This window comes from Nannobrachium achirus (assembly GCF_963921795.1).
Source record: "Nannobrachium achirus genome assembly, chromosome: 5".
Lineage (NCBI taxonomy): Eukaryota > Metazoa > Chordata > Actinopteri > Myctophiformes > Myctophidae > Nannobrachium > Nannobrachium achirus.
The window spans coordinates 59,844,286-59,862,840 of record NC_137814.1 but is presented as its reverse complement, the minus strand read 5'-3'; the positions used below and the strand labels follow the sequence as shown (position 1 = coordinate 59,862,840).

Below are 18,555 nucleotides of genomic sequence, written 5' to 3'. Positions count from 1 at the left end.
GTTCTTCCTGGTTTCTGTGGGCGTTTGCGTGTGTGTGTGTGCGTGTGCGTGTGTGTGTGTGTGTGTGTGTGTGTGTGTGTGAGAGAGAGAGAGAGAGAGAGAGAGAGAGAGAGATTAGGAGGAGTGTCTTTAAAGAGGCAGTGTCTATTTCACAGTTCACACTTTGAGTCATTGGCACTGGCGGAAATAGTCACTTCTGTTGATATGAGTCGATAGTTTTACTGTCATGATGAATTAATAATTAAACCTCCATTGAAACCCTGATCAAAGTTTAAAGACAACAGACACTTACATGCACACACGCACACAATTAAATTCAATGCAATGCAATTCAATTCAATTCAATTTGATTAAATTTCTCTCTCTCTCTCTCTCACCCCCACACTATCTCCCCTCCCCCTCTCTCTCTCTCTATCCCCCCCCCCCCCTCTCTCTCTCTCTCTCTCTCACACACACACACACACACACACACACACACACACACACACACACACACACACACACACACACACACACACACACACACACACACACATACCTGTCCTGCAGCTATGGAGGAATGTGTTGACATCATTGCAGAGGAAACTCACTTTGCATTCTGTTGTATAGACTACACTACAGTATTGACATGAGAGAGAGACAGTGTAGGAGTGATCTGCTATCTTCAATATTTATTTATTTTCTTTTCTTCTTTTCTTTTTTGGAAATTCTTATATTTAATAGAACATTTATTTTTATTTATTTTTTTAATTTCATTTTGACAGATTTTAAAAACATCTTTTGAGACCATCATTTTTATCGTGGGGCCCAAGTCCTGTCTCAGTGTTAGGGAACCGCCAGTGGTGTGATATGGATTTTAGAAGTGTCGGCCCTCTAAATTCATGATGCACGCTGTTTTTATTGTTAATTAGTGTGTGCATGCGGCGCGCGCATAGAGTTATACGCGCGCGTGCGTGCAGCAAAATAAGTGTGTGCTCGCTGAGCCCACGCGAGCCCATGGCATCTCACCCCTGGCCCTGGGAACCGCTGTCATAAAATAAAGATGCCCTAAATGCATAGCTAGAATAGCTCTGAAAAAACAACACATAAAAGTTAAGTACACAAGGTAATAATTGCCAAATGTTGTTGTATGTTTTGTAATAATAATCAAAACCTGCAAAGTAACTAGTAACTAGTTGTTTTCAAATAATTGTAGTGGAGTAAAAGTACACTATTTTCCTCTAAAATGTAGTGGAGTAGAAGTATAAGTACTGAAAATTGGAACTACTCGATTATAGTACAAATACCTGAAACAGTACTTAAGTAAATGTATTTAGTTACTTTACACCACTGTCCTGAAGGCGGCATCTAGGGTGAACAGGATGTTGTGGGTGGGGGTGGGGCCTATGACGACCTGTCTGCTGTGTTCACACATGGCACTTAATATCATTCTTTTAAATGGGTAGATAACGCCAAGCCCAACTCCAGTATCTGTTAGGAAATCTCCAAAGCTACAAGACAAGTTGAGCTGGATCAACTGCATTTACATAAAGCTACCAAACAACCGGGTGTTGTTTAAATATTTCCTCACACTTCAATTCAATTCAATTCAATTCAATTCAATTCAATTCAATTCAATTCAAAGGGCTTTATTGGCTTGAGAAAACATATGTTTACATTGCCAACGCAGAAGTGCATACAATACAATACAATCAGAACAAAATGTGTAAAGGTGAAAGAAGTGTAACAGTTTTCATGCATCAAGGTTACATGCAGGCAGAGCAGGGATACAATGATCAGTAGTCTTTAAGGTGATTGTGTTCCATTTGATATCCTTCTCCTATCACAGCAGCTCACAAATCTTGCTGCTGTGTTTGAACATTGTTGTACTTCACCCAACAGAGTTTTTCTTTTCTTTTTTTAAATCATTGGTCATGTTATCAAACTCTCTCTGATGAGTTGGTACACTTTCTCTCTCCCCTGGCAGCTTTCTCTGGGTGTTGCCTGCACATTGCCCAAGCCAAGACCATACCAACAATTCAGACAAACTCGAAAATGTGCAATTTGTGAAATTGCAAGTGTGGTTGCCCTGTGGTTCAAATCATATTTGAGTTTTGGGAAGTGAATTTCCATTATTTTGGGGGCTATGTTTGTTTACCAGTAAGTGCTGCATCTTGTGCATTGTAATGCATTACTGGGCTGATTTGACCTATGTGTAGCCTCGGAAACCCAGACTTTTATTTTTGGGACCAGAGCCTGCTTTTAGTGTGTTCAATCCCCGCTTCCGCGCATCACTACAATCTGGCGTTGTCGGCAGGATGAGGAGCGTGATATCCTCGCGTGAGGGACAAGTCCACGTCGTGTGCGGAGGTCCGCGACGTGAAATGTGAAGCGTGAGGGTGCGCTCCAAAGATCAGGGGGGTGATTGTAGCCCCCACAGTTAGTACCAGCCATGAACCAGCGACAACAAACCTGCTAATCGGGCTCAGCCCTATTAGCACGACTGGTTGTGCGTTTGACTGGCGAGCGGGAGTCCCGGGTTCAATCCCTGCTTCCGCGCATCACTACACTTACTCTAGAAACAGAGAATAATAATGATAACGTTTCCCCAGGACTATAGTCTGGTTGCCCTGCTGGGCAACCACACTAATTAAATGTACTTTAATATAATATAATTTAACTCATAAGGCTATAACCACGGCCCATGAGTTGACTAACACAATCATTTACGGTTTTACTAAACAACCACATTTCACAAAGATTTCAGGCGCCACATCAAGATAAGATAAACTTACGTAACAGAGCTCTTGAACATTAAACAAACACCCCTCCTGCTCTAAGGCACTTAATTGGTACCTTTCCCCACTCTATCAAGAGGATCCCCAGTAGGCCTTACTAGGCTACAGTAGGCCTCCTGCAAGAGAGTCAGGTGCCGACCAATCATACTTGAGCACAATTTACATTAAGAAATACAGAAACACTATTAAAACCCATTGATAGGTACCAAAAAAGAACAGAAAATCATGAACAACATGCAATACTAATGTCCATTCACACAGTCTTCCAAGCCGGCATTCTGGTATGAACAGAACGTGTGTAGGTGTTTACAGGCTGGGGTGAGGCTTTCGTGTGTTATAACTAACTAACTGTGCCAACATGCATAGTTGTGGGCTCGCTGAAAGCGAGCACACGTATGTTATCTTAATTATTTCTTCATTATCAGTCAAGTTCTCCTCAAAACTTTTATCGACAGTACAAAGGCAGGGGCCTTAGCCAATGAGGTGCAGCCAAAGGGTAGATCTTTGAGCCCATACATGGGCTCTGTCCGAAATGCGGAACACGTTCCCTACTCCCTAACCCTAAATGAGGGATCCAGATGTAGTGTACTACAGTAGTGAACAAATCAGCGCATTTCGGACACTACTCCGTCGCCATCTGGTTGCGTCATCGCTGTCGCACAGTTAAAACGCTCAGAGCCTTGGCGCAATAAATAATAGCCGCTGACGGTACCATTTCGGCGCTACAAGTTCTCAACAGGGGGCGAAGCGATCCGTTGTGAGCTTGTACATCAACCCCCCAATGCTTGTGGATTGTAAATAACATACCAACATGTTGCGGTGTTATTATGAGAAATAGGCCTATATAATTGTTTTTATTTATCACAATTCAATAAAAAAAAGTTATAAAAAATATATATATATAGTTTTTAAATTGTATTCATTCATTGGTGAATGAATGAATAATGTTTGTGCCACATTCATTTGTCTCACATGCAGACTCCCATGTTTGTGATAAAATAGGTTATTATTGCTAATTGAAATACCATTATTTATCATGATTATTATTATCAGCTGTGGAAGATTGGGAAGCAAAGAGAGATCGGAAAACAAAAGCCTCCAGCGTCTATTCTCGTATATTCTCTTCATAAACAACTTTAGAGTTTTTTTCATCATTTGTTCTCTGTTGACAAGGCTGTGGACATTTGTACGAGTTGTTTCCTTTAGCCTGTGGTTCTGCTACGAGCGGCTCTGTTGCTTTTGCTCAGCAACAGGTGGCTACGGCTAGCTGCCTGCCCAGAGACGTGCCTGCAGTGTGCATGTGCGCGTGTACACTGCATGTGCGTGGTCAAAGCGCGAGACAGCGGCCGTCGCGCAGTGCATTGTGGGGCGGTAGGGCTTGAATAGTGACCATCGAATGCACACAAACAAATCCAAATGCATTGTGGGATACTTCAGTACACTATATTAGGGTACAAAAATGCTCACTATACATTCAGACACTAGTTCAAAATGGCGGAGCCCCATTTTAGTACACTACATTAGAGAATAGGGTGGATTTCGGACGCAGCCATGGTGTCACATGCGAGCCCACACTGTTTCGTAGGAACAGTATTTCTAGTTTTCTATGCATTTCAGGGGTTTTAGGGGGTTTGAGTCCCTATTTATTTATCACGCAACTCAACAGTGCTAAAATCATATAAGCCAACTCCAAACCCAGCATGGAGGGGCTGGGTGAAGGTGGTGTGGACTTTGTGGAGGAGAGTCATGGTGTCGGAGACACTGTAAAAGGACAGAGTACCTGCACTGTGATCCAGGTACACTCCTATCCTGGAGCCGGAGGACACGCGGCCTGGGATTTTAGTTACAACTCCACTGTGTCTGAAAATATAACCTCCTGTCCAACACCGTAAAGACCAAGATTTGTCATTGTATCCAAATCTACTTTCATCAATGGATCCTGTCCTGCTGATATCCTTATATGTCTCTGCTATATCAACAACGTGTCCACTCCACTCCACCTCCCAGTAACGGCGTCCACTCAGACCCTCTCTGCTCATAACCTGATGCTGGTCAGTGAATCTCTCCGGGTGACGAGGATATGGTTGTGGTGTGTACGCCTTTTTTACTTTTCTGTTCCCGTTGGACAGACTCAGGTGTGGATGTGCAGTGTTTGGATCCAGTGTGATTGGACGTGAATATTGTAAGAACTCAGATCTGCTGTTGGGAAGCCAACCATGATTTGAGTTGAGGTTTCCCTGAAGACAACCCTGAATCCCCTGGGTTTGGACAATGCTCCAAAGAGGATATAACATAATTACAAATACAAGGAACACTACGAATACCTTCTTTATATTTTTCATTTTAAAGATGTCCTCTTCTTTGTTTGTCCCTTCTTCTTTAAGAATGTCCTCCACTCTGTCCCTGATCTTTGACACGGCCACAGTCACATCTTCAAAGTATCTCAGAGGACGGACGTTGCTGCTGACTGGGTGTGAAGGTCCACTGGTCCTTGAGAGGGAGGTGTAAGTGTTTAGGAAATGGATGGGATCCTCTGTGTGTGAGATGTGCTCCAGCTCAGCATGTCTCCTCCTCACTTCAGATACCTCCTGCTCCACACACTGCCTCTGTTCTTCAACACGACTCACTTCATGTTTCTGCTGGTCTCTGATCTTCTCCTTCACCTCAGATCGTCTTCTCTGAATCGAAGTAATCAGATCAGTGAACACGGTGTCACTGACGTCTGCTGCTCTATCGGCAGATTGATTGATGGACTTCACCTCCTGGTGAAGCACCTTCATGTCTTCCTCTCTCTCATGGATTCTCTCCAGGATGTTCTCCTGACTCGTATCAAGCTCTTTCTGTCTCTCAGTCATTTCTGCTGCGGCTGAGATCATATCATGACCTTTGTGTTCTTCCATGGAGCACAGATAACAGATACACTGCTGATCAGTACGACAGAAAACCTTCTTCACCTCGTCGTGATGAGAGCAGATGTTCTCCTGAAGCTTGCTGGAGGATTTTATCAGTTTGTGGTTCTTAAAGGCAGGAGACTGATAGTGAGGCTGGAGGTGAGCGTCGCAGTAAGAGACCAGACACTGAAGACAGGTCTTCACAGCTTTCAGTTTCCTCCCAGTGCAGAAATCACAGGCCACGTCTCCAGGTCCAGCATAGCAGTGATCAGGAGTGTTCTTCAAGCTCTCCACCACCTCAGACAACATGATGTTTTTCTTCAGAACAGGTCTTGGGTTGAACGTCTCTCTGCACTGTGGACAGCTGAATCTCCCTCTTTGATCATCCTGATCCCAGTACCCCTTGATACACCGGCTGCAGTAGTTGTGTCCACAGGGAATGCTCACTGGATCCTTCAGTAGATCCAGACACATAGAACAACAAAACCGTTCCTCGTCCAGTTGAACTGCTTGCTGCTGCTGCTGCGCCATTTTACAGCTGACAGTCTGACAAACAGACTGAGTGCAGTTAGGTTTAACTTCCTCAGAAATCTCATGGGAGGTTCCTCCTGATTGTGTGTTTACCGGTGTGCCTGTGTGCGTGCGTGCGTGCATGCGTGCGTGTGTGTGTGTGTGTGTGTGTGTGTGTGTGCGTGCGTGTGTACATAGGCAAACTAGGCAGTTGCCTAGGGATGGCAGAAACGTGGGTGTATAGTCACTAGTTGTCCACTCATGTTGAACTCTGATGAACATTTAAAGACAAAAACACAATGGATCTCTTTAACATCTGTCTGTCTGTCTGTCTGTCTGCTTCTGTCTGTCTGTCTGCCTGCCTCTCTCTCTCTCTCTCTCTCTCTCTCTCTCTCTCTCTCTCTCTCTCTCTCTCTCTCTCTCCATGAGGGAATTAGGCTATACCTCACAGTTGTCAAAGAGAAATGGAATGGAGGACATACTGTATATAAAACTGGTAAAAGGAAATTTGCTAAAGTGTTTTGTCTTTGATGTTTTGGATGTGCGTAGTGTTGTGATTTCGTCTGATCAACCATGTGGGGGGGGGGGGGGGGGGTGGGGGGGTTGGGGTTATGTTTTATAACTAAGGGGGGTGTTTATGCTTCAACTATTAAAAAATAGCAGATACTGTATACAAGCTCACAGCGTGGCACCGAGTGCCAGGCTGCGAGCTTGTAGATCAGCTATTTTTGAAAACCAGTGATTTTTTGTTGTTGTAAATCTTTGAATATATCTTTTTAAAAGCAAATATTTGTAACTCAAATATTGTCTTCTGGGGGGACCCTGATACATGATTTACAAGCTCGCAGCGTGGCACCTAGTGCCCGTATATCTGCAATTTGTTTATATTTAAAGCATAAATTAATGGTTAAAGTCAAATTGCGTAATAAAAATGGGAATATACAGTATTGGACAGTTGATACATGACATGACCCAGAAGATATGGGAAAAGGACAAGAATAGATGGAATAGAACATACATCTGGTATCGCTGTGCAGTGTGCACACAGAGGTCAGTATCTCTGATAAGTATAGTAGTTGATCACAGATATCAATATGCTTACCTACTGTAGATGACTGTAGATGATGAGTGATAGATACATTATTAAGTGAAATAAATATGGATATGGATAAATCCATAACCAAAATAAAACAGAGACAAGCCAAAGGACTATCAATAAACTGCTGTATTTGAAGAGAGTCAGACAAGGAGACAAACAGTGAGCATACCATCCCCACCCACTGCCACGCCCTCGACCCGGCAAGAGATACCAGAGTATCATGAGCCACAACAAAAGACTGTGGCAGAGTTTTTATGTAGCAACCATAAGGCTGCTGAAGAACAAACCAAGTTGACTGCTAGTGCTTAACTGTTTTGTTTTTAACATGACACTGATTTTACACTAATACTGATTGCACTTTATTTTAGGTCCTCTTTTACAACATACTGATTTTTCTTATTAGGCTTTTTTCTTTCTTATTCCTTTCCTTTATTTTTTCTTGCTCTGATCTGCAAATGTGGAAGCCTGCATAAACAAGCATTTCACCTCACCTTTACTTGTAATTGTGTTGTGACAATAAAGTTGATTGATTGACTAGTGGCAGCATTGCTAATTCTCTCTTCCCAGTATATGACAGTAAGATCGTGGGGCTCATTGATTGGTCCCCATATCATAACAAGAAGACAGAGATACAGTATAACTAAAACATGATCTCGTAGTCAGGGTAACCACAGTCACCATAACCTGTCCACTAGCCTGAACTTACAGTACAACAAAACATGGTCTCCTATACTGTAAGTTCAGACATTAGTCCACATAATATAACCTAATAAATGGATCATATAATTATGTATCATAATTCATATCTAACTAGAAGCAGTGCTCTTCCGAGCACAGGTCTCCACCAGGCCAGGCGTCCTGGTGGTGCTACTGTATAATACACCAATGTAAAAAGGGTGGCATATGTTCTTCACCTTAGACCTTTCATGGCAATTGGACGCTGCATGCATGATTTGAGGCATTGTGTTCCAAAAATGTGTTTTGCTAAAGTCTACCTGCTGGTGGCGCTCTAACAGGCCAATGCGAAAAGGGTAGCATTTGTTCCTTGACATAGTGGGAATATGTGTGGCAAATTCTTTAAGAGTAGTGTACAGAAATGTGTTTTGCGAACATCGGCCTCATGGTGGCGCTAGAACAGGCCCATTTGAAAAATGTTGGTCAGAGGTTCTGATTTGGCATCCAGGGAGTGTGTGTGGCAGCGACCGGGCCAACGGCGATTGAGATTAGGTGGTAACAAACTGCGAGGACGCACGCACGGACGGACGGACGTACGGACGGAGGGGAAAACATACTCTCCCTCATGCCTTCGGCTGGTGGAGACAACAATCAATATGAATTGATAAAAGGATGATATTAACCACAACAAAATACCTATCAATGAGTGATTCTGATTCACATGTGTGTACGAGGGCAGGGGTCATGTTGGCTTGTGGTGTGGTGGACATTTTTTACAAAATAAATGTTTTTCCCACAGACATACAAAATGAGAGGACAATAATATGACCAGAAACACCTAAAGAGATGGCCTTGAATGACCATAACAAGTCTGTAACTCTGAGAGTGTACAAATGGAACCAAATGGACCGTACACACTCAGAGTAATATGTGTCCATGCAAATAATAGCCTTGCATGGCCAGACTATCACACTGCTGCCTTATAGTTAGAGTCTAGTGTGCTAGGCTATGCAAATAAAACATTTGAGAAGTGGACTTATAAGTCATAATGTACCATAGTGATGTCGGAAATCAGTGTCATACATATTCTGAAGACAAACCTGGAGACATTCAGTGACCAAAATATTAACATTATAAGCGTGTGTAAAACTGAAAATCTACATCATTCATGACACATCATGACACACACACACACACACACACACACACACACACACACACACACACACACACACACACACACACACACACACACACACACACACACACACACACACACACAACCTGCAGGTGCAGACTGGGAGTGGAGAATACAACCAGGTTAACTTTTCTAAATCCAATTCTGAGACTGGTAGATAAGCAAATTAAAAGTATGGTAAGTGATATTTAATGTTTTTTTTTTTTTGTACATTTTAGTACTTTTGTTGGGGGACTGCCCATAAGTCAGAAAGCTCATTTGTCGGAATTTAGTTAGGGTTAGGTTTTAGGGTTAGGTTTAGGCATAGTTTTACTGAGGTTAGGGTTAGGTTTAGGTTTAGGCATAGTATTTTTCACCAGGTTAACATCACCAGATTCTGACTAATGAGCTTTCTGACTAATGAGCTTTCTGACCAATGCCAAGGCACCCATCACATATAGCAATGCTTTTAATAAAAACATTTGTTTTTATTAACCCATTCAGGCCGTTTACACATTTTAGTGTATGGGAGGGGCTTACAGTACATGTACAGTATGTATCAAAATATTTGTTTTTGTAGGCAAATTTCTGATTTGGGCCTAACTAATCATTGCTATATGTGATGCCCCACACACTAGCTATAGTAGCCTGGGTTAGGGGTGTTGCTTTGCTTTGCCTAACTCTCTCCCTGCTGATGGCCTATGGAGAGCACCTGGGCCCGGTGCCTCCAGGAGGCTATAAAAGGCCTCCCCTCGATGCATTAGAGATCTGGGATCCAGGGGAAGCAAACGTGTTGCCACCGGCTATTGTTCTTCTCTCCACCATGCCTCTGTTATGTCATCCTTAGTTCTGTCTGACTTTACTTTCCATGTAATGCATTGCATTACACAATGTCTCACATATCCACATCTAACACCACTGACTCCACACTCCATTGGTTCCTTTATCATTAAGTTTGTTGATCCCCTTTTTAGTTAATGTCCTAGGTATTTAATAAATACTTTTGTTATACCTTTTTACAACGTCTCATCTCCACTTCGTTTGTTGCTGCTGGGTGAAAATGGGATCGCTTCCTGTTACTACATGTCATTTTTTCGACACCCAACTCTAACCCTTACTAGCTCTGGTCCATAGCGTAAGTGGAGTTCTCTATATGTTCCTCTACCTCCGTAATCCTTGGCAAAACCGGAAAACACCGCCGTCTGGTCCGTAAATAACAAAAAACTGTTTTGCCCCTCACCAAACCAAAGGTATCAGTGGACAGTTGAAAGCTTACTCTACTTAGTGGACGCAGTCTGGGCCCCCCACCACACGATTAAAATACATTTCTAGGGCGATATGAAAAATAATCCGCCTGGCGGAGACACTCTTCCTGGCTGTTACGAAACAGCGCTTCCAACGTTGCAGAGTTGAATAACATCCAACGAGACTAATGCTCTGTTAATGCGGTGCATTTCGGTCCTCTGACCTGCGCGGCAGTAGTGAGTTGGTGCCGTGATGGCGACGACAAATAGTGAAAAACTAGAAAAAACAGAGTCTCCATCCGGTGGAATATTTTTCATTTTGCCCTAGATTTTTTTTTAAATTGTGAGGTGGGGGGCCCAGACTGCGTCCACTAAGTAGAGTAAGCTTTCATCTGTCCACTGATACCTTTGGTTTGGTGAGGGGCAAAACAGTTTTTGTTATTTTCGAACCAGACTGCTGTGTTTTCCGGTTTTGCCAAGGATTATGGCGGTAGAGGAACATAGCGTTAGGGAGAACTCCACTAACGCTATGGACCAGAGCTAACCCTTACCCTAACTCTAACCTCTGAGGGGTGAGTCGCTAACCTTCCGGTCGAAATGATGGTCATTGGAAAGAGTGAGATTTTACCGGTTAAAACAGTGGGTGAAAGTTCCATCCTCTTTGTTATTTCAGACGAACTGTCTGACAGATTGAGTGCAGTCATGTGTGGCTTAATTTCCTCAACCTTCAGAGATCAGAGTTCATCCTGCGTGTGTGTGTGTGTGTGTGTGTGTGTGTGTGTGTGTGTGTGTGTGTGTGTGTGTGTGTGTGTGTGTGTGTGTGTGTGTGTGTGTGTGTGTGTGTGTGTGTGCGTGCGTGCCTGCGTGCGTGCGCGCGCGCGAGTGTGTGTGTGTGGATAAGAGGAGCCTGTTTAAGGAGGAAGTGTCATTTTGCCATGAGACACTGGTACAAATATTCAAATATATAGAATTGAATTGAATTGAATTGAATTGAATTGAACTGAACTGAACTGAACTGAATTGAATTGAATTGAAATTAATTGAATTGAATTGAATTGAATTGAATTGAATTGAATTGAATTGAATTGAATTGAACTGAAAGTTCTTGCTGGGTGCACAAGCCAAGGGTGTGAGTTTGACTATCTAGTATTTCCCATTGGGGGGCGCCATTGCATCAAACAAAACAACTTTCTCGCTGACTTATACAATGTTAGGAAATAAAATACAGATTTTGTCACTTTGTTTTCTTGACACAATGTTAAATAGCTCTATACTCGGTTAGCAAGCATTGCTAATAGACCAGTGGTCAAAGGGGCAAGTACATATGTTGGGCCTCAGGTCAATTCTTTTAGGGGGACTTACGCTTACGGCATTACATGGCGGGCCAGAAAATATACTGGTATTCCAAAGTCTAATTTTGAAAAGTGACAGTTAAAAAAAACATACTCTGAAAAATGACAGACTAACACATTTTAGTGTATGGGAGGGGCTTACAGCACATGTACAGTATATGTAGGAACATCTTTGTTTTTGTAGGCTAATTTCTGATTTAGACCTAACTATAGGTACATTTGATGAATAAACATAAACAAGCTGTATACACTTGCCCTATGTGGCAACTGTAAGTAAACAAGTTGTTTTTTTCGTGGACTGTAAGCTGATGAATGTAGCTGAGCTAAGCTCCTTCTAATAGTAATAATTTCACGTAGGCTTAGGCTACTTTTATAGCAGCCTGCTTGAGTTGGCAACATTAACCTGCTAGTTATCAAGGAGAAAACAGTAAGTTCACAGTGAAAACAGGGCATTTGAAGAGGAATGGACTTTGATTGATTGAATACTTTATAATAATGGGGTAATAATAATAAACTTTATTTATGAAGCACTTTTCAAAACAAGGTTACACAGTGCTTTCCAATGGCAAGAATAAAATGCAGTGCAATGAAATGAAATGAAATAAAACAACAATAAACAGGTAAGGTAAGCATAATGATAAAAAGAAAATAATACACAATAATACATAAAAGGCTAATTAAAAGCCTTGGTGTACAGGCAGGTTTTCAGTTTTCAGTTGTGACTTAAAAGAATACCGTGAGCTAGCTAATCGTAGAGCCTCAAGCCTCTATCAGAGTCGGTACCAGCTATCCACCGCGGTGTAGTGCGGTGTAGTCTTTTTGATTCATAAAACTACAACATTAACGCTCAAAAAGACTACACCGCACTACACCGCGGTGGATAGCTTACCACCGCGGTACCGACTCTGATAGAGGCTTCAGGCAGGGCATTCCAGAGCCTGGGTGCCCGGGCCGAGAAAGCACGGTCACCCATGGTGACAAGTTGAGTTGCGGGGACTTTCAGCAGAGCCTTGTTTGAGGATCTGAGGCTGCGCCCTGGTTCCGGGGTCCTCCAGCATATCTACAATGTAGCTGGGGGCTAGGCCATGCAGTGCTTTAAAACAGGGGTTCCCAATTTTTTTTGTCTCAGGGCACCCCATAAATATTGTTTTAATCCGAGGCACCACTACAATTTTCATTCCCAGCACCTTATATTTATAGCATGTTGTCATTGTCGGGTGGAAACCTTGTATATCCAAAACCGTTCGTTTTGTATTTATCATCTATAAAATGGACTAAACTAGTGAAAACAGCAGATCTACAAGCACACAACGCCTCGCATCGCGAGGCGTTGTGTGCTTGTAAATCGGCTGTTTTCACTAGTTTTGTGCGACAGTCTTGTATGATGAAGCAGGGCTTTGCTTTACCAAAAGACGTACACATTTGAAACTTGGAGATACAAGGTTTCTGCCCGACAGTGATGATATTTTAGTGATTATGTTGCGAGGAAAACGTTGATATAACAGCCATTTTGGTTAGAACTGACAGAAAATAACTTTGTACTTCAAGTTTAAAATGATAGACTACTAAAAAAATTCAAGTGTCCAAATAAATTCCAAATATTATCAAATTATCTCGCTGCACCCCTGGACTGCCGTCGCGGCACCCCAGGGTGCCCCCCATCACCCACTTTGAAAACCCCTGCTTTAAAAGATTATAGAAGTTCACATAGGAAAAGTACAGCAGTGGTTTTCACGTCACCCCTGTAAATGACTTTTTTCACATCCATGGCACCCTTGAATCACACTGTACATTTTTAGAATCTTACATACTATTAAGCTATCTTTCCACCTGAGATATGGTAGGCCATGTCACAGAGGATTATCCATTTCTATCAGAGCTGACTGAAAATAACTTCACACTAACCACTTGAACCCCAGCATCGCTATTCTGGGGGAAAGGTTCACCAAAAATGGCTGATCTATAAGCTTACAACGCGTGAGCTTGTATGCATGCATACTCATAAAACAATAATGCAAACACAATACACACATATGCAGTCATACACACACGTCGAAATATGTCCATAGATTAATTAAATATGAAATGAAAAAATCATTGAATGTTATATGGAATACAAAACAAACAAAATGCATACATTTTATGAATACTAGAGGATAACAAAATAGTGAAACAGATAATTAACAAATGATCTAAAAGTAAAACAGCAGATTAACGTGTATAGACAAATGAAATAAAAATGATTTGAGTGACAAAGATTAGGAAAAACATCAGTTTGTTTCTGAGGCCAAACAAATAATTTGGTTGAGTTATTTCCATCAGAACCATTTCTTTTCTTTTCGATTGTAAATATTCATAGTTGCAGGTTGCTTTTGTTAACACATTGACCGCCATTTTAACATACCTCCGTACTCCCACCTGCCATTCGTCTCCATAGACTTCCATGTAATTGGGTGTGCACGGATCATGCACACCCATGCCTAGATAATGCACCACGTGTGTCCACATTGCTCACAGCTTTCAAACAAAAAAATCCGAATGGAAATCCGTTCAGGCATTCATGAGATAACAGCCACTATGTTTAACAAAGATGGCTGCCAAAATGGCTGCCATGCTTGAAAGATGGGGTTGCTATGGGGGTTAAACATGCAATTTCGCGATTGCTATCATGCCTACTCCATTTTTTGGGGTCCAAAACCTTTTTTGAAAAAATTTTTTTTTTTGAAAAAAAATCTTTTTTTTTTTTTTTTTTTTTTTAATTCTCGGGACTATCGGGCCTGGCGGGGAAAGACATTGGAATAATCTCGGGACTATCGGGCCTGGCAGGGAATGAGTTAATGTTTATTTTCCTTAGTTTAGTGGCTTATTTGTGTCTTGCTTTCAAGATTATTAAAATAAAAAGCTGATGTAAAGTGGTAAAGAATAGTCGCTTCTTTTGGGCTTATTTTCATAAACCACTTTGCTTTCATAAACCACTTTGTTTAACTCACAAAATCTGTCAAATGTGGCAACACACTTTCAGCCCCATTAGCAAACAAACAAAAGCATTTAGCGCTAGCTTTGCTTTGGAGCTGATCGATTGGTATATGAACTGAGAGTTGAGATTGATAATATGGTATTAAGTTAAAATGTGCAACAGGGAAAATGTCTCTGGCTTGTTTAGGCTTGGTTTTGCAGCAGTAGCAAACTAAAGGTCCATTCTACAACACCCTCAATTCAGCGTCTCCTAGAAAAAGACGTCCAGTTCTTCATCAGCAGGTCCCTGCGGCTTTATCGACGGCAAGCGTCTCTTGCTGAAAAGCTGACGTTTGCACCCTGTCGGCAGCAACCGCTTTCCGCCGCCATCCGCCGCCGACGTTGATGCGGTTAAGAGCTACCTTTATGACTAAAATCCGATCTTCACAATGTCACGCAACTCAGCAGTTTCATCTTCAGAAAAGAAATTAAAGCCAGCATAGAGGGGCTGTGTGAATGTGGTGTGGAGTCTGTGGAGGAGAGTCATGGTCTGCCTCTGCCCTGAGACGTTGTAGAAGGACAGAGTACCTGCACTGTGATCCAGGTACACTCCTACAATAGAGGACAGCTTGTTTTGACCTGAGTAAACCTCTTCAACTTTACTGTTGTACTGGAAGTAACAGTCAGTTACATTACAAGCTAAAGACCAAGATTTGTCATTAGATCCAAATCTACTCCAAACTACATTTCTTCCTGGGGATTTCCTCCTGGGGATGTCTTTATACGAGACTGCTATACCAAAAAAACTGCCACTCCACTCCACCTCCCAGTAACAGCGTCCAGTCGTATCATTCAGAGCCTCCCTGCTCAGAACCTGTTGCCAGTCGGTGAATCTCTCTGGATGATGAGGATGGGGTTGTGGCTTTAGAGCCACTGTTGCATTTCTGTTCCCATTAGACAGAGACAGGTTTGTATGTGCTGTGTTTGGATCCAGCGTGACTTTACAAACGTATCGCAAGAACTCAGTTCTAATGGGTTCAGGCCAACCAGAAACAAGACACCGAGCTGATGTCTGCTGGGGCTGAACACTGCTACTAAAATTCTGTGTCAACAGAAAGACAGAGAAAAGGGTCACTACAAGTACCCTCTTTATTTGTTTTATTTTAAGAAAGTCTTCTAGTTTGTTTTTTGGTGAGAACTGAGCTCTGGTCTTGGGTTCTGGTGTTGGCAGTAAAACATCCATCTCTGGGATGTTTGTCCCTTCCTCTTTAAAAACGTCCTCTACTTTGCCCCTCATCTTTGACACAGCCTCGGTTACATCTTCAAAGTATCTCAGAGGATGGACATTTCTGCTGACTGGGTGTGTAGATTCACTGCTCCTTGAGAGGGAGGTGGAAGTGTTTATAAAATGGACGTCATCCGCTGTGTGGGAGATCTGCCCAAGCTCAGCATGTCCCCTCCTGAGTCCAGTGACCTCCTGATCCACATGCTTCCTCAGTTCTTCAACACGACTCACTTCATGTTTCTGCTGGTCTCTGATCAGCTTTCTCATCGCAGATCTTCTTCCTTTAATGGAAGTGGTGAGCTCAGTAAAGACGGTGTCACTGTCCTCCACTGCTCTGTCAGCACAGTGATCGATGGACTTTAACTCCTGGTGAAGCACCTTCACGTCTTCCTCTCTCTCCTGGATTCTCTCCAGGATGTTCTCCTGACTCGTAACAAGCTCTTTCTGTCTCTCAGTCATTTCTACTGTGGCTGAGGTCATATCGTGACCTTTGTGTTCTTCCATGGAGCACAGATAACAGATACACTGCTCATCAGTACGACAGAAAATCTTCCTCACCTCGTCGTGATGAGAGCAGATGTTCTCCTGAAGCCTGCTGGAGGATTTTATCAGTTTGTGGTTCTTAAAGGCGGGAGACTGATAGTGAGGCTGGAGGTGAGCGTCACAGTAAGAGACCAGACACTGAAGACACGTATTCACAGCTTTCAGTTTCCTCCCAGTGCAGAAATCACAGGCCACGTCTCCAGGTCCAGCATAGCAGTCATCAGGAACAACAACTGGGACTTCTGTATTCCTCAGTATATCCATCATGTCAGCCAACATTATATTTTTCTTTAGTTCAGGTCTTGGGATGAACGTCTGTCTGCACTGTGGACAGTTGAATTTCCCCCTTTGATTACGCTGATTCCAGTGTCTGTCGATACAGCTGCTGCAGTAGTTGTGTCCACAGGGAACGCTCACTGGATCCTTCAGGAGATCCAGACAGATAGAACAGCTAAACTTTTCCTGGTCCAGTTGACCCTCTTGCTGTTGCTGCTGCGCCATTTTATCTGAATGTCTAAAAACACGCAGAGTTCACTAGTTCATTGTCGTCTCATATCCTGAAATATCACATGACATGGGAGTTCCTTCCCGACTCTCTCTCTCTCTCTGTGTGTATGTGTGTCTGTGTGCGTGCCTGCGTGCATGTGTGTGTGTGTGTGTGCGTGTGTGTGTGTGTGTGTGTGTGTGTGTGTGTGTGTGTGTGTGTGTGTGTGTGTGTGTGTGTGTGTGTGTGTGTGTGTGGATAGGAGAAGAAAGAGAGGAGTGTGTTTAAAGAGGCAGTGGCTAGTTAGTAAATGTTCACCCGTTGTAATATGAGCCGGTATATAGGTGTGGAAATAGTTAATGCTCTCTTTGCTTCACCATTCACCCTCACATCTCTCTCTCTCTCTCTCTCTCTCTCTCTCTCTCTCTCTCTCTCTCTCTCTCTCTCTCTCTCTCTCTCTCTCTCTCTCTCTCTCTTTTGCCCAAACATTGTGGCCAGGATTGCAACAGTCTCTCTGTCTCTCTGTCTCTCTGTCTGTCTGTCTGTCTGTCTGTCTGTCTGTCTGTCTGTCTGTCTGTCTGTCTGTCTCTCTCTCTCTCTCTCTCTCTCTCTCTCTCTCTCTGAATCAGCATGTGTTATGTTTCTGTGTACTACCATTTGAACTGTGACAGTTACAGAAACTATTGTATCTATTGTCCTAGTGCTTAAGTCGATAAATAAAGAAAGACGGTGCTGTGTGCATTACGTTTTCTATTCTTGCATTATTGACACCTGATGTAAACATATTACAGTCCATCAGAGTAGTAGCCTAGACATCTGAATAAAGTTGAAATTAAGTCTTCGTCTGAAAACTGTCACAGATCAAATAGTAATACAACGAAGAAGATAAGAGAAGATGATAATAATGTATATGTTTTATTCACTTTTATTGTGTGTGTGTGTGTGTGCGCGTGTGTGTGTGTGTGTGTGTGTGTGTGTGTGTGTGTGTGCGTGTGTGTGTGTGTGTGTGTGTGTGTGTGTGTGTGTGAAAGAGAGAGAGAGAGAGAGAGAGAGACAGACAGACAGACAGACAGACAGACAGACAGACAGACAGACAGAGGGGGAATGGGAGAGAGAGAACAGTAAACTACTTGACTCTCTCTCACACACATGCACGCACGCACACTTTACTAACCTGACGACTTCCATTCAGAGAAGAAAATCTGAGGTGAGAAAGCTGATCAGAGACCAGCAGGAATTAACATGAAGTGAGTCGTGTTGAAGAACAGAGGCAGCGTGTGGAGCAGGAGGTCTCTGAACTGAGGAGGAGACATGCTGAGCTGGAGCACATCTCACACACAGAGGATCCCATCCATTTCCTAAACACTTACACCTCCCTCTCAAGGATCAGTGGACCTTCATACCCAGACAGCAGCAACGTGCATCCTCAGAGATCCTTTGAAGATGTGACTGTGGCCGTGTCGAAGATCAGGGACAAACTAGAGGGCTTTTTTAAAGAGAAAGAGACAAACATCTCAGAGGCAGTGAATAGAGTGGATGTTTTATTGTCAACATCATTCCATC

At 42.8% G+C, this 18,555-nt stretch overlaps 1 protein-coding gene across 1 annotated transcript; it reads right to left on the bottom strand.

Moving 5' to 3' along the window:
- Positions 1-4,420: 4,420 nt before the first annotated feature.
- Positions 4,421-17,009, bottom strand: LOC308285230 (tripartite motif-containing protein 16-like; the record flags this gene model as incomplete). The annotated part of the gene is made up of 2 exons (XM_080725949.1): positions 4,421-6,214; positions 16,155-17,009. 2 exons carry the CDS (start codon positions 17,007-17,009, stop codon positions 4,421-4,423), a joined length of 2,649 nt encoding a protein of 882 aa, XP_080582075.1.
- Positions 17,010-18,555: the final 1,546 nt, after the last annotated feature.